This window comes from Pan paniscus, chromosome 1 (genome assembly GCF_029289425.2).
Source record: "Pan paniscus chromosome 1, NHGRI_mPanPan1-v2.0_pri, whole genome shotgun sequence".
Classification (NCBI taxonomy): domain Eukaryota; kingdom Metazoa; phylum Chordata; class Mammalia; order Primates; family Hominidae; genus Pan; species Pan paniscus.
The window spans coordinates 81,938,534-81,953,372 of record NC_073249.2 but is presented as its reverse complement, the minus strand read 5'-3'; the positions used below and the strand labels follow the sequence as shown (position 1 = coordinate 81,953,372).

General features: G+C 42.1%; 1 protein-coding gene across 10 annotated transcripts in view; it reads right to left on the bottom strand.

Annotated features, from left to right (window-relative positions):
* Window positions 1-14,839, bottom strand: part of ADCY10 (adenylate cyclase 10) — a 108,803-nt gene that overhangs the window by 3,707 nt on the left and 90,257 nt on the right. For all 10 annotated transcript variants that reach the window (XM_003824603.5, XM_055112001.2, XM_055112000.2 and 7 more), the window contains 5 exons: window positions 11,836-12,040; window positions 11,661-11,757; window positions 10,192-10,307; window positions 9,210-9,327; window positions 5,262-5,457 (listed from right to left, as the gene is read on the bottom strand). In XM_003824603.5, the coding sequence (XP_003824651.3) occupies window positions 5,262-5,457; window positions 9,210-9,327; window positions 10,192-10,307; window positions 11,661-11,757; window positions 11,836-12,040 (732 nt within the window). The remainder of the gene's footprint in view (window positions 1-5,261; window positions 5,458-9,209; window positions 9,328-10,191; window positions 10,308-11,660; window positions 11,758-11,835; window positions 12,041-14,839) is intronic.

Genomic DNA, 14,839 nt, shown 5'->3' with positions numbered 1-14,839 from the left:
AAATAATGGAAATAACAGTAAAGTGACAGAAAACCTAAAAATACACCAAAAAGAAATTCTGGAGGTGAAAACTGCAATAACTAAAATTTAAAAAAATCACTAGAGGGATTCAAAGGCAGAATTAAACAGGCAGCAGACTTGAAGATAAGACAATGGAAATTATTGAGTCTGAGGAACAGAAAGAAAAAAGATTGAAGAAAAGTTAACAGAGCCTAAGGGATTTGTGGAACACCAAGAAGTGAACCAATAAATGTATTGTGGAAGTCCCTGAAGAAGAAGAGAGAGAGAAAGGACTAGAAAGAATATTTGAAGAAATAATGGTTGAAAACTTTCCAAATTTGATAAAAGACGTGAATATAAACATCCAAGAAGCTCAACAAACTCCAAGTAAGATAAACTTAAAGAGATACACACTGAGACAAACATAATCACTTTTGAAAAGTGAAAGACACGAAACTTGAAAGCAGTGAGAGAAGCAACTAATCACATACAAGACATCTTCAATAAGATCACGAGCAGATTTCTCATCTGAAAATTTAGAGGTCAGAAGGCAGTGGGCCAATACATTCAAAATGTTAAAAAAAAAAAAAAACCCCATCAACCAAGAGCCTTCTATTCAGCAAAAGTGTCCTTCAAAGATAAGGGAGAAATTAAGACATTCCCAGACAATCAAAAACAAAGTTAATTACCACCAGGACTTTCTTCCAAAAAATGCCCATGCCTTAAAAAAAAGAAAGAAAAGAAAGAAAGACAAGAAATACCTAAAGGAGCCCTGTAGGGTAAAATGAAAGGACAGTCAAAGCTCTAAGAAGAAATAAAGATCTCAACAAAGGTAAATACATGGACAATTAAGTGTTATTGTAATAACAGTTTGTAACTTGTTTTGTTTTCTACGTTTTTAAGAGATTAATACGTTTTTAAAATTTAGTAGCCCAAAAGCTAGTATTATTGTAACTTTGGGTTGTAACTCCACAGTTTGTTTTCTACATAATTGAAGAGACTGATCATTTAAAATAATTATTCATTTATGTTTTGGGGCATATAATGTATAAAAATGTAATTCTGTGACATCAACAACTGAAAGGGGTGGGAAGCTATTAAAGGAGTGGAGTTCTTTGTGCATTACTGAAGTTAACTTTAGGATGCTAAATGTAATCCTCATGGTAACCATAAGGAAAATAGCTATAGAATGGGGAAAGAACTTAAATGTTCCACTATGAAAAATTAAATGCAAAATAAGACAGTAGTTCAGGAAATGAGGAATGAAAAAGCTGTAAGGCATATTGAAAACAAATAGCAAAATGATACACACAAGTCCCTCTTTATCAGTAATTACTTTAAATTGAATTAAACTCTCAACAAAAAAACAAGTTGGCAGAATGGATTTTTTAAAAACATGATCTAATTACATACTAAAAGAGACTCACTTTAGATCCAAAGACACAAATAAATGGAAAGTGAAAAGATAGAAAAAGATACCTTATACAAATAGTAACCCAAAGAGAATAAGGGTGGCTATACTAATGTCAGACAAAATAAACTTTAAATCAGAAAGAAACTTACAAGAGGCAAAGAATAATATTATATATTACTAAAAATTTAAATACAGCAAAATATATATAACAATTATAAACATTTGTTTTATAATTATATTTTTAAAATAAAAATATAACAATTATAAACATTTATGCATCTAATAAGATCGTCAATATATATGAAGCAAAAACTGACAAAATTAAAGGTAGAAATAGACAGTTCTATAATAGTAGTTGGAGACTTCACTAACAGTCAATAATGGATAGATTATACAAAAGATAAGACACAGAGGACTTAGACAACACAATAAACCAACTAAATCTAACAAACATACACTTAATGGGTATAGAGTTGTTGTTTGACAAGATGAAGAGAGTTATGGAGATGGAGGGCAGACATGGATACACAACATTATAAATGTATTTAATACCACTGAACTACGTACTTAAAATGTTAAGTTTTATGCTATGTGTATTTGGATCACAATAAAAAAAATTAGGCCACACGTGGGCTCATGCCTGTAATCCCAGCACTTTGGGAGGCCAAGGTGGTTGGATCACCTGAGGTCAGGAGTTCAGGACCAGCCTGGCCAACATGGTGAAACCCCATCTCTACAAAAATACAAAAATTAGCCAGGCATGATGGCGGGTGCCTGTAATCCCAGCTACTCGGGAGGCTGAGGCATGTGAATCGCTTGAACCTAGGAGACGGAGGTTGCAGTGAGCCGAGATCGCGCCATTGCACTCCAGCCTGGGCGACAGAGTGAGACTCTGTCTCCAACAACAACAACAACAAAAATTAGACAAAAAAAAAAAACCCCAAACACCTTCAGGTGAGCCCCCACAGTTTTGTGTGTTTTACCTCCAGAAGCTCAACCAGGATATCTCAGTAAATATTGGAGGAAAAAAAATCTCTCATTCTTTCAGCAGAGGAAGAGGAAAAGGAACCATTTTGAAATATGCCAGAGTACTCCGTTTTTCTAAACAAGGTGTGCCCTCAGGAGAAACTATGTAACCAGAGCCTAACCTCCAGGGGTTTTATTAGAGTCTAACTGATCTTGGGGAAGAGGAATACCCAACTAAACCCAGTTCTAGCCATTATGTCCCACCTAAGGAAGAGGGGACTGAAAAGCACATGTGAAGTTCTTAGTCCAGAGGAATAGTCTCACTAAAAGACTGAGACCTAATCATAGGACTGTAGAATGCTTTCCCTCTCCTCACACCTTACCATCACATTACTAAAGACTTATTTAGACAAAGTCTTTTTACCTGGTACATCATATCTGGCTATCAAGAAAAATTACAAGGCATACTAAAAGGCAAAAACATAGTTTGAAAACACAAGTCAGAACCAGATATGACAGGGATGTTGAAATTATCAGACTGGGAATTTAAAATAACTATGATTAATATGCTAAAAGCTCTAATGAATAAAGTAGAGAGCATGTAAGAGCAGTATAAGCAGAGAGATGGAAATCCTAAGAACAAAAAATAAATGCTAGAGATCAAAAACACTGTAAGAGAAATGAAGAATGCCTTTGACAGGCTTATTAGTAGACAGGACCCCGCTGAGGAAAGAATCTCTGAGTTCAAGGGCATATCAATAGAAACCTACAAAACTGAAAAGCTAAGAGAGCAAAGACTAGAAAAGAAAAACCATAACAGAATATCCAAGGATTGTGGGATAAGTACAAAAGGTATACTAGATGCATAATAGAAATATCAGAAGGAGAAGAAAGAGGAAAGTAACATCAGAAGTACTTGAAGCAAGAAAGACTGAAATGTTTTCCAAATTAAGGTCAAACACCAAACCACAGATCCAGGAAGCTCGCAGAACACCATGTAGGATATATGCCCCAAAACCCCAACACATAGGCATATAATTTGTAAACTACAGAAAATCAAAGATAAAAAATTTTAGGTCAGGCACGGTGGCTCACACCTGTAATCCCAGCACTCTGGGAGGCAGAGGTGGGCAGGTCACTTGAGGTCAGGAGTTCAAGACCAGACTGGCCAACATGGTGAAACCCTGTCTTTACTAAAAATACAAAAATTAGTCAGGCATGTTGGCCTGTAATCCCAGCTACTCAGGAGGCTGTGGCAGGAGAATTGCTTGAACCCAGGAGGTGGAGGTTGCAGTGAGTCAAGATCATGCCACTGCACTCCAGCCTGGGTGACACAGTGAGACTCCATTTCAAAAAAAAGAGAAAAACAAAAAGTTTTTAAAGAAGCCCAAGGGACTTCTATAAAGGAACAACAACAAAAAAAGAATTGCCTTTCACTTTTCCTCAGAAACCATGCAAGCAAGAAGACAGTGCCATGACCTGTTGACAGGAAAAAAATCCCTAGAATTCTTTACCCAGTGAAATTATCCTTCAAAATTGAAGACAAAATAAAGACTTCTCAAACTAAAATTGAAGGAAGTTGTTGCTAATAGCCCTGACTTGCAAGAAATGTTAAAGAAATTCTTTAGAGAGAAGGAAAATATGTAGTTCAGAAACTTAGATCTACATAAAGAAAGAAAGCATTGAAGAAGGAGTAAGTGGAGGTAAAATAAAAATTTTCCTTTTCTTATTCTAACAGATGATAGTTTGTTCAAAATAACAACAGCAACAATGTGTTCAATTATTCAATTATGTCTACTTATGTAAATACATCTCCTAAGCAGAGATCCCAGACCAGACCACCCAGGCTTTGGACCTGCCAAACTATGAGTTAAGAAGTGGGTGTTGTTTTGGCCTTGGCATGGTGGCTTACACCTGTAATCCCAGCACTTTGGAAGGCTGAGGTGGGTGGATCACTTGAGGTCAAGAGTTCAAGACCAGCCTGGCTAACGTGGTGAAACCCCCATCTCTACTAAAAATACAAAAATTAGCCAGGCATGGTGGCACGTGCCTGTAATCCCAGCTACTTGGGAGGCTGAGGTACGAGAATTGTTTGAACCCGGGAGGCGGAGGTTGCAGTGAGTCAAGATTGCGCCACTGCACTCCAGCCTGGGTGACAAAGCGAGGCTCTGTTAAGAAGTGGGTGTTGTTTTAAGCTGTTACTTTGTGGTAATGAGTGACAGAGCAATAAAAAACTAGTACACCTGTGCTCAGTGTTTACAAGAACAAGGCAAACGTGTCAACCCAACACCAGAGATTTAGCCCTTTATTCTCTTAGGGGGCTTGCCCATGCCAGGTTGTAAACTCTTGGAGGTGTTTAATTTGCTCACTCTTGCGCCCCAGCACTCTTGTATTAATATGCTTAATACATATTTGAATTTTTTAAATTGTCGTGTGGAATGATTTGTCTACCAGGATGCTTTATCACAGCAATAGCAATAAAATCATACAGAAAAGTTCTATCCAAGAATAATTAGGCCATGCAATCATATATCTGTAAGATAAAGTACCATGCTTCCTTTTAAATCATGATGTGAAAAATAATTTAATGACAGGAAATTATTCATAATATATTTAATAGCAAATTACAAAATAGAGAAATGTGCATGCACACACACAGAAAAATACTTGAAAAGTGGGATCTCAATATACAAAAAGTACTTATCTCTGAGTAGTAAGGTTATGGGCAATTTATATTTTCTTTCTTACTTTGGGGAAGTGCCTCGAAAACTTCTATTATAAAAATATATGAATTCTATAATGAGAAAATAATTAGCATAGGAAGTAGATAGAGATCCATTTAAGGCATATTTTATACTGGAAACTGGAGAATAGGCCTCACCTTGAGTAGCTCCTCCCCACTGGCTTGGGCATTCTCTGACTGTTCTTTAATTTGTTTTTGAAGGTGAAGAACTTGCCCCTCCATGTACCTAGATATTCCATCATAGTAAATAAGTGTCATGGTTCTTCTTGGCAAAAGATTTTTAGCTCTATTGGAAAATTTGTAAAAGTTGTCCCATTCCTGAAGTCTGGCATACCTGCATTACCACAAGAGAAAAAGAAAAATCAGTATCACCCATTAGGAATAGGCTGGCTTTCTGAAATGGCTCTCTGGATGTGCAGCTTCCTTTACCTGGGTCTCTGGAAGTGTGTAGTCTCCTGCCTACCCCTGCTTCACACTCCCTAAAAAAGCAGGAAATTATGTGATACAGAGCAAGGAAATAATAAATTTTTTTGATGACTTGAGATGAATAGAATCCTTGGAAACACTCAGGTAATATTAGCCACCATTGAACTCTTTGGCTTTGGCTTTTTTTCTTTTTTTGAGACAAAGTCTTGCTCTTGTCCCCCAGTCTGGAGTGCGATGGCGCAATCTTGGCTTACTGCAACCTCTGCCTTCTGGGTTCAAGTGATTCTCCTGCCTCAGCCTCCCGAGTAGCTGGGATTACAGGTGTGTACCACCACGCCCAGCTAATTTTTTGTATTTTAAGTAGATACGGGGTTTCACCATGTTGGCTAGGCTGGTCTCGAACTCCTGACCTCAGGTGATCCGCCCGCCTTGGCCTCCCAAAGTGCTGGGATTACAGGCTGAGCCACCATGCCCGGCCACTTTGGCTTTTTAAATTAAAAAGTGAGGGAGATCAGACACTTGGAGCTGTAGATTCTGGGGCTTGAAGAAATTGTTCCAATACCAAAGAGAGATGATTTAGGCCAGTACTGCTCAAAATGTGGTCCACAGACTAGCATCATCAGTATCACCTGGATTCTCATTAATGCAGGTTCTCTGATTCAGTCCAGGTCTACTGAATCAGACAGGCTCTGGGGGTGTGGCATCTCTGAGTTAACAAGCTCTCCAGGTGATTTTTTTTTTTTAACCCTTCAAAGTAATTAAAAAGAAGGCATTTATTCCAACAATTCTTACATTGCATGAAATACCTCTTTAATATTCTACCTGCATTTGGAACTACCTTCAGAGTATATGGTATAATCCTTTGAATATTTTCTGTGTAGAAAATCAGATTTTTTTTTTTTTTTTTTAGATGGAGTTTCACCCTTGTTGACCAGGCTGGAGTACAATGGCACGATCTCGGCTCACTGCAACCTCTGCTTCCCGGGTTGAAGCAATTCTCTTGCCTCAGCCTCCTGAGTAGCTGGGATTACAGGCGCCTGCCATCACGCCTGCCTAATTTTTTATATTTTTAGTAGAGACACGGTTTCGCCATGTTGGCCAGGCTGGTCTCGAACTCCTGACCTCAGGTGATCCACCCACCTCGGCCTCCCAAAGTGCTGCGATTACAGGCGTGAGCCACTGCTCCTGGCCTGCTTATAATTTTTTATTTTTTATTTTTTTATTTTTTGAGACCAAGTTTCACTCTTGTTGCCCAGGCTGGAGTGCAATGGCGCGATCTTGGCTCACCGCAACCTTCGCCTCCTGGGTTCAAGCAATTCTCCTGCCTCAGCCTCCCAGGTAGCTGGGTTTACAGGCATGCGCCACCATGCCTGGCTAATTTTTTTGTATTTTTAGTAGAGATGGGGTTTCTCCATGTTGGTCAGGCTGGTCTTGAACTCCCGACCTCAGGTGATCTGCCGGCCTCGGCCTCCCAAAGTGCTGGGATTACAGGTGTCAGCCACCGCGCCCGGCATGATTTTCTAATAGCCAAATATTTAAAGCCAAATCGGATCAACAGTAGGCAAAACATCTTTCTTCTCCAGGCCATCAACTTCATCTGTGCTGTATTCTTCCATTGTTTCGCCACTAACGAAGTGGATGACTCTCCTTGGGACTTTCTTCTTTTTTCCTATGACTCCCAGTTCTACATTTCAAAGCCTCTTTCGTTACTCATCCTTGAGATAAAATTTGGCTATGGTTGTCCTGACATCAACGTTTCCTTTTGGACCATGACTCAGCTTTTTGGATCCCTTAATTTCCTGCCCCGCAGATTCCCCGAATGCCGCGGCGGCCGCAGCTCCCGAGGCTGCGACGGCTTCTCCTCGTTCCACAGGGCCCACTGGCTCCTGGTCCATCGTCGTCGCCACCACAGGGCTGCTGGCGCCGCAGCGCCAGCCTCGCGCCGCGCCTAGCCAAGTCTCTGGGAAGGGGACTCGCCGGCCTTGAGGGGCGGGGCCGGCCCGCGCCTCGCCTAGCCCGCCTGGCTCAGCACCCCGAGAGCTGGCCGATTGCCCTCCAGGTGATTTTTATGCCCACTAAAGTCTGAGCAGCATTGGCCTAGGACACAGCTGTTTAAAAAACTCTCCTGCTGAGATAGACAAGAAAAATAAATTTGGATGATTTCTGGACTTTAGATTCCTTAACCTTTAACTCACATTGGTAAGTTATTTGATTTTGAACTTTAATTGGCAAGAGTAATCAATTTTTGGATTTTAATTTCTCCTCATTAATTTTATAATAAGAGGGGATTTCTTGCCAGGTGCAGTGGCTCATGCCTGTAATCCCAGCATTTGGGAAGGCTGAGGTAGACGGGACCTGAGCCCAGGAGTTGGAGACCAGCCTGGGCAACATCACGACATCCCATCTCTACAAAAAATTAAAATTAGCCAGGCGTGGTGGTATGTGCCTGCAACTCCAGCTACTCAGGAAGCTGAGGTGTTGGGGAGGATCACTTGAGCCTGGGAAGGCGAGGCTGCAGTGATCCGCGATCGCACCACGGGACTCCAACCTGGGTGACACAGCAAGACTGTCTCAGAAAGAAGGAAGGGGTGGATTTCTATTCCAATTTGGAGCTGTTCTAACCTGTAGCATTTTATATAGGAATGTCTTCATATTGTCATTTAGTCTCATCACAAACCTCTGATAGACCATACAGTTGCATATAATTAAGATAGGAAATAAAATAATAGGGGGCGATTTTCAGTCTTGGGGATAGTCATGGAAATAATTTAATGAATGTTCTGTTCTGACCCATTTTTGAACCTTAGCATACATCTCCTTCCTTAAGGGTATGACCATAATAGCTACATGCTTAACTGAGTTAAAAACGTAGTAGGTTAAAGGAATTGAGCCTTAGGCTTAATGAGTTAATGGGGTGCGGGGAGAATGCTGCTTCCTCACTCCTGAAATTTCCTTCCATGTAAGGGGCCTCTATTTGGTGCAAAGCACCAGAACTCTTTCCCTGCTTTACTTGCCCCTTCAATGATAAGGAGAGATCTTGCTGGTGATTTGGGAGAGGAATTGGGCAAGTATAACTCAGTCCGTGTCTCTCTCTATCTTGAGAGCCAGTGAAGCCAACAGGGAGTGTGGTACTGATCTCTCTGCTACAAGAGGCCTGCCTCCATGTGAGTAGACCTACAGTTTTCCAGAACTGCCTGCTGCTGAATGGGTTAAGTCTAATTCCAGGGCTCAATATTACAAAGCCCGCTTTTGTGAAGATATAAGCCATGTCTTCCAACATTGGCTTTGTCAATCCATGTGATTAGATATGGGCAGGTGCCGGGTGGGCAAGTGGTGCTATTCATTAGTCTTCCTCAAACCCCAGCACCCCTCTGAAGAAAGCAATCTTTTCTTATTTATCACTGTATCACCACAACATGATATGTTTGCGATAAATGTTTATTGCATGGATGTAATTGAGATAAATTTACTTTTCTGTCCTTGGCCAAGGGGGATGAACTAGTTGATCCCTAACATGTCTCTCAGTGTAAATATCCTCTGACACCCTTAAGCTGTCTCAGGTATAAATTATGAATACTTTCTAAAAGATTTTTCAAGAACTCTTCCTTGGGATTCAACATTTTAACTTTGGGAATTTAGTGATATGCCACACATTGTTACCAGATAGCTACAGAGGAATAAAGTCCCAGGAGGAGTCCACTGTGGAACTTGAGGATTCTGTTGTTTTCGTATTGGTGTATGAATTCCAAACATTCTTCAAATGTTCTATAAACAAAACCTAAGAGAGAGAGGAATGGGTGAGAGTTATTAGTAGGTGTGGGTGATCATCCTTCTAGCCTAGTCACTCTCAGTTGAATTTCCCACTGCAGGGAGAGTTGCCTTTGATTATTGTATGAATCCAGAGGGTCCCGTGGATTGCAACAACCTCATGACTGGATTGCCCTGTGTTTGCTGAGTCCCACCTATTGGGGAATGTTATGGATATATACTACAGTTCCACAGTACCGACCAGGCAGGTGTGGGGTTTAAACTAATCCTTCCTGGCCTTAGTGCAGCCTAGGACTTCTCTGTCTCTCCACACATGCTTCCTTTGTTGGTGGCAATGTCTGCATCCCCTTTCAAGATCACGTGTGGGGAAAACAATTCAGGTTGGTTCCTGTGGTTTAGTGTGTACACTTCAAGTGACCTACTTGGTGTCACTTGAAGGTTATCAGAAGTAACTTATTTTCCAAATCACCAATAGCTACCAGCCTGGAACTCTCACCTCAAGCAATCTAGTCCTTCATTCTAAAGCATGAAGTCTCTAAGTATATCCTGCTAAAAGTTAAAAACCCCTGGTAAAAGGCACATAGTAAGACAGTCAGCCACTATCACTTAGGTGCAAACTGATCTGACAGTTTAACTGGCAGCTCATATCCATCAGGTTCCTTCAGACTTAATTCTCCTTCTTGCCGTGCCTTTACAATCTCGGCACCTGCTAGACAGTGCTTCAGCTCACACAACCAGCCTCTCTCCATCCCTGCCCTGTAAGTCCACCAGCCAGAAACCTAGTGGTCCCAAAGCCCCAACCTGAGAGCTGTCACACCACACCAGCACAGGTGTCACACCCCCAAGTTCTTTTACATTCCAAACCCACACTTACCAGAATAAAGCAGGATGTCCAAGCAGACAAAATAGAAAAATGCCTTGCTGAAGATGTGTTCCTGTGTTACAGAAAGCTCCCACAGCCGCCCCAGCACCTGGATCAATTGTGGGTATCTATGGAAAAGAAAAGGTAGTGGCCATTAAAAAGTGGTGGATATTGTAATCCCAGCACTTTGGGAGGCTGAGGTGGGTGGATCATGAGGTCAGGAGTTCGAGACCAGCCTGGCCAACATGGTGAAACCCCATCTCTACTAAAAATACAAAAATTAGCTGGGCATGGTGGCGGGCGCCTGTAATCCCAGCTACCTGGGAGGCTGAGGCAGGAGAATCGCTTGAAACCAGAAGGCAGAGGTTGTGGTGAGCCAATATCGCACCACTGCACTCCAGCCTGGGCAAAAGAGCGAAACTCCATCTCAAAAAAAAAAAAAAAAAAAAAAGCAGTGGATACAATGGACTTTGGGGCCTCGGAGGGGAGGGGAGGAGGGAAGTGAGGAATAAAAGACTACATGTTGGGTATGTGTACACTGCTCGGGTGACAGGTGCACTAAAATCTCAGAATTCACCTCTATAAAATTCATCTATGTGACCGAAAACCATTTATACCCCCAAAGCTATTGAATAAAAAAAGCAGTGGATAGGATGAGGTTCAGTAAAGTCCCTTCCTGGTCTAGTCTTGGTCCTTCTCAGTAATTCGGAACCAAATATACCTCTTAAACAGATTTCAAACACACCCCTATCCAGGACTAAAACCTCAATCTCAAATTGGCTCTTTTTTCAAATTGTTCTTTCCTGGGTCCTCTATATCAGGGTGACCAGAGTCAGAGCAAATTGGCCTTGACCTCTAGTCCTGGTTGCTATTCTCTGGCCATTTGCCTCCCTGGAAGATTTTCCCTTTGTCTCCACCTGACAGAAGTGGAGGCCTGATTCCCACAGCTGGGATGACTGTCTGACTACCCTCTGATCACTGGCCAGAGCAACCAGATTAGAGATGATGCATGGCAAAGAATTCTGTTTAAAATAAAAAAGACAAGGCCCGGCGCAGTGGCTCATGCCTGTAATCCCAACACTTTGGGAGGCTGAGGTGGGTGGGTCACTTGAGGTCAGGAGTTCAAGACCAGCCTGGCCAACAGGGTGAAACCCCCTCTCTTCTAAAAAATACAAAAATTAGCTGGGTGTGGTGGCACGTTGCCTGTAATCCCAGCTACGTGGGAGGTTGAGGCAGGAGAATTGCCTAAACCCGGAAGGCAGAGGTTGCAGTGAGCCAAGATTGCACTACTGCACTCCAGCCTGGGAGACAAAGCAAGACTCTGTCTGAAAAAAGAAAAAAGGGTGACTACTATCAGTTACATTTTCTTACTGCAAACTCTACTCCCTTCCCCACCCTAGGACTAGGCTAAAGTTGAACCCAGAATACTCAATAATATGGCCTCCTCCCCCTGATTTTGGAAAATGCTTTAAGATAAATACCTGCTGTTCAGAAGGAGACATCTGCTAAGTCTGCAGAGGGACTGATAATGTCGGTTGGGATTCTGGAGCAGTGCCCACATCTGAAGGGCTCGGGAGCCTGGGAAGAAAACAATTCCAGTATATTGTGGGGCATTCCTTGTATCCTCATATCCCATCTTGCCCAGCCAGCCCTTACCTAACTCAATGGCCAAATCCAGGTGTCCCATTATGAGCTTGTTGAAGACCAGTGTCTCAGCCACGTATGCCACGATTTCAATGCCCTCGCCTTTCAGGGGGAGGTTGAAGATGTGCTCCATGGCCATGACTTCATATTTGAACCACACACCTTGGTAGCCAGCCAGGTGGTGGTATAGCGAATAGTCTAGGTAAGCCTTAATGATCTGAAATGGCAGAGTGGAGGAAGAGTGAGGCAGAACGCAAAGCAGAAAGCTCAGGAACATCACTCAATGTCTGCCAGTAAATGTTTGTTTATTAAGCTTGGGAATAGAGCTGGACATTTGGCCGAAGCCATGGGCTTAGAAACAGAAATCAAATTGGGTTTCTGCTACCTGTTTACTGAGTCATTCAGGATAAGCTTGATGGCCCCTTGCCCATGTAGTCCTTAAATGAAATATAAAAATTTTAATTTCTGTGAAAAATAAAAGCAATAGCTTACATATTAGATGTATAATTGCAGAGCAAAAAGCCTGCAAGGATACACTCCAAAGTGTAAACAGTAGTTATCTATTTGTTGGGGGTGGGAGGAGAGATTTTACTTTATGCACCTCTGTGATGTTTGTTATAACAAGCATGTATAACTTTTGTAATTTAACAAAAAAGAAAGAAAGGTTGGTTTGGTTTGTTTGGCTTTTTTTTTTTTTTTTTGTAAATAAGGACTAGTTTTAAACCTAATTTGGAGGTCAGGTGCAATGGCTCACATCTATAATCCCAGCACTTCTGGAGGCCGAGGCAGGAGGATTGCTTGAGCTCAGGAGTTCCAGATGAGCCTGGGCACAATAGTGAGACCCTGTTTCAACAACAACAAAAACTAGCCAGGCATGGTGGCATATGCCTGTAGTCCTACCTACTCAGGAGGCTGAGACGAGAGGTCACTTGAGCACAGGAGTTTGAGCCCAGCCTGGGCAATATAGTGAGACCTGATCTCTACAAAAGATTTTTTTAAAAAATAGCCAGCATGATGACACAAGCCTGTAATCCTAGCTACTCAGGAAGCTGAGGTGTTTGGGAGGATCACTTGAGCAGGGGAGGTTGAGGCTGCAGTGAGCCATGATCATGCCACTGCACTCCAGCCTGGGTGACTGAGTGAGACCCTTCTCAAAAACGAACAAACAAATAAATCTAATTTGCAGATTTAAGAGAAACTGGTTACTCTAAACAACTCTTTAAAAAGATAAAGTTGCTTCAGAGTATACATGCTTAGAGAATAGTGAGGAGAAAAGGGTTCCTTCTAAAGAGGCAGTTTTATTATATATACAAAAACAAAATAATACATGTAAACTACTTTGAAAAATACAAACAGGAAAAATAAAGTATCTCTAGTGGTGGGAGTATTGGGGTCGGGGAAGTGTTTTAGAGTAGAGGCTTTTTTCTTGGAATTCCTCAGATGGGACAAAATAAGCAGCCTACAAATTCTGTGTTATAGGCAGGTCCCTGGATACTTAAACCACATCAGTCTTAGAGAATTCCTTTCTTCCTGGTTTGGAACATGTTCCAGATAATGCTACCGGAAGGTAAGGATAGCCAGAAATGGTGGTGGGGGAGAGAGAAGTGTTGGGCACGAGAAATCCAAGGCTGTAATAAAGCCTAGGACCTCTTGGATTTGGACCAAGAGAATGGAGGTCCAACTGCTTCACTTTACAGAGAAAATATAAAGCTCCTTGTTTATGCGGCTTTTCAGTGATCACACTGCAGATAGGCGGAGTCCTGGAAACCACCCTCTGGCTCTCAGTCTGGTTCTTTCCATTCTCCCATGCTGAGTCCCTCACCTGCCTTTGAGCACTGAGGGGAGCGCTTCTTTGCTTTCAATCCCAGCCACCTTGATGACAAATGTCTTGGTTCACATTCTATCCTGACTTTTTATTTTCCCCACCCCAACTCTACCACAATTCTTAGGATATAGCTCCAAGTGTGGAGAAGTATTTCAGTCCATATAAATTTCTTGAGCAACTGCAAATGTTCTAGAAACTTAGGATGTGAACAAGACAGCTGAAGAGGTCCTTGCTTCCAAGGGATTTACACACTGGTAAGGGAGAGAGACCAAGAACCAATGCAGGAGCAAACAAGAAATTGTCAAATGGTAATAATACCTATTAAAACAGAGTGACAAGTTAGAAAGTGAATGGGTGGCCATGACCAGTTCCCTCCAAGCAGAGGAAACATCCAGTGACAGATGAGATTAAACTTCTGTGTTTGAGGAACCAAAAGAGGACCAATATGGCTGGGCTTATGGCTGCTTCATGGCCTACAGAGCTAGAAGAGGATGGGAAATAGGCAGGGGTCAATCTTGATGGGCTTTATAAATACTTCTGTATTCTAGGAGAGCCAGCCTAAGTTCACCAAAAGGAACTAATGTAGAGGACAGACTCCAGGTTAGGAATCTAAGCTCCTCCAACAGTAGCTCCTCGGTGCTACTTGACCCCTTCCCTTAATTCTTGACAACTAATGACCCCAGGAGGAAGAAACCCAGACTTAATGTACTTTTTATTTTTTCCTGAGATGGAGTCTTGCTCTGTCGCCCAGGCTGGAGTGCAGTGGAGTGATCTCTGCTCACTGCAAGCTCCACCTCCTGGGTTCACACCATTCTCCTGCCTCAGCCTCCCGAGTAGCTGGGACTACAGGCGCCCGCCACCACGCCCGGCTAATTTTTTTTTTTTTTTTTTTTTTTGTATTTTCAGTAGAGACAGGGTTTCACCGTGGTCTTGATCTCCTTACCTTGTGATCCGCCCACCTCGGCCTCCCAAAGTGCTGGGATTACAGGCATAAGCCACCATGCCCGGCCTGCTGATTTAATGTACTTTTATAAAGGAGCAAGGTCACTCTCATTAGATGAGTTTGATTTAGCTTAGTAATTTCTTGATCATGTCTCCTGATATCTTCTTCATCCAGTCAAAGGCTTCTTTGGTTATGACCTAGACTAGTGGTTCTCCCAATTCATCCTGGGAGCCCTAGGGATCCCTGGC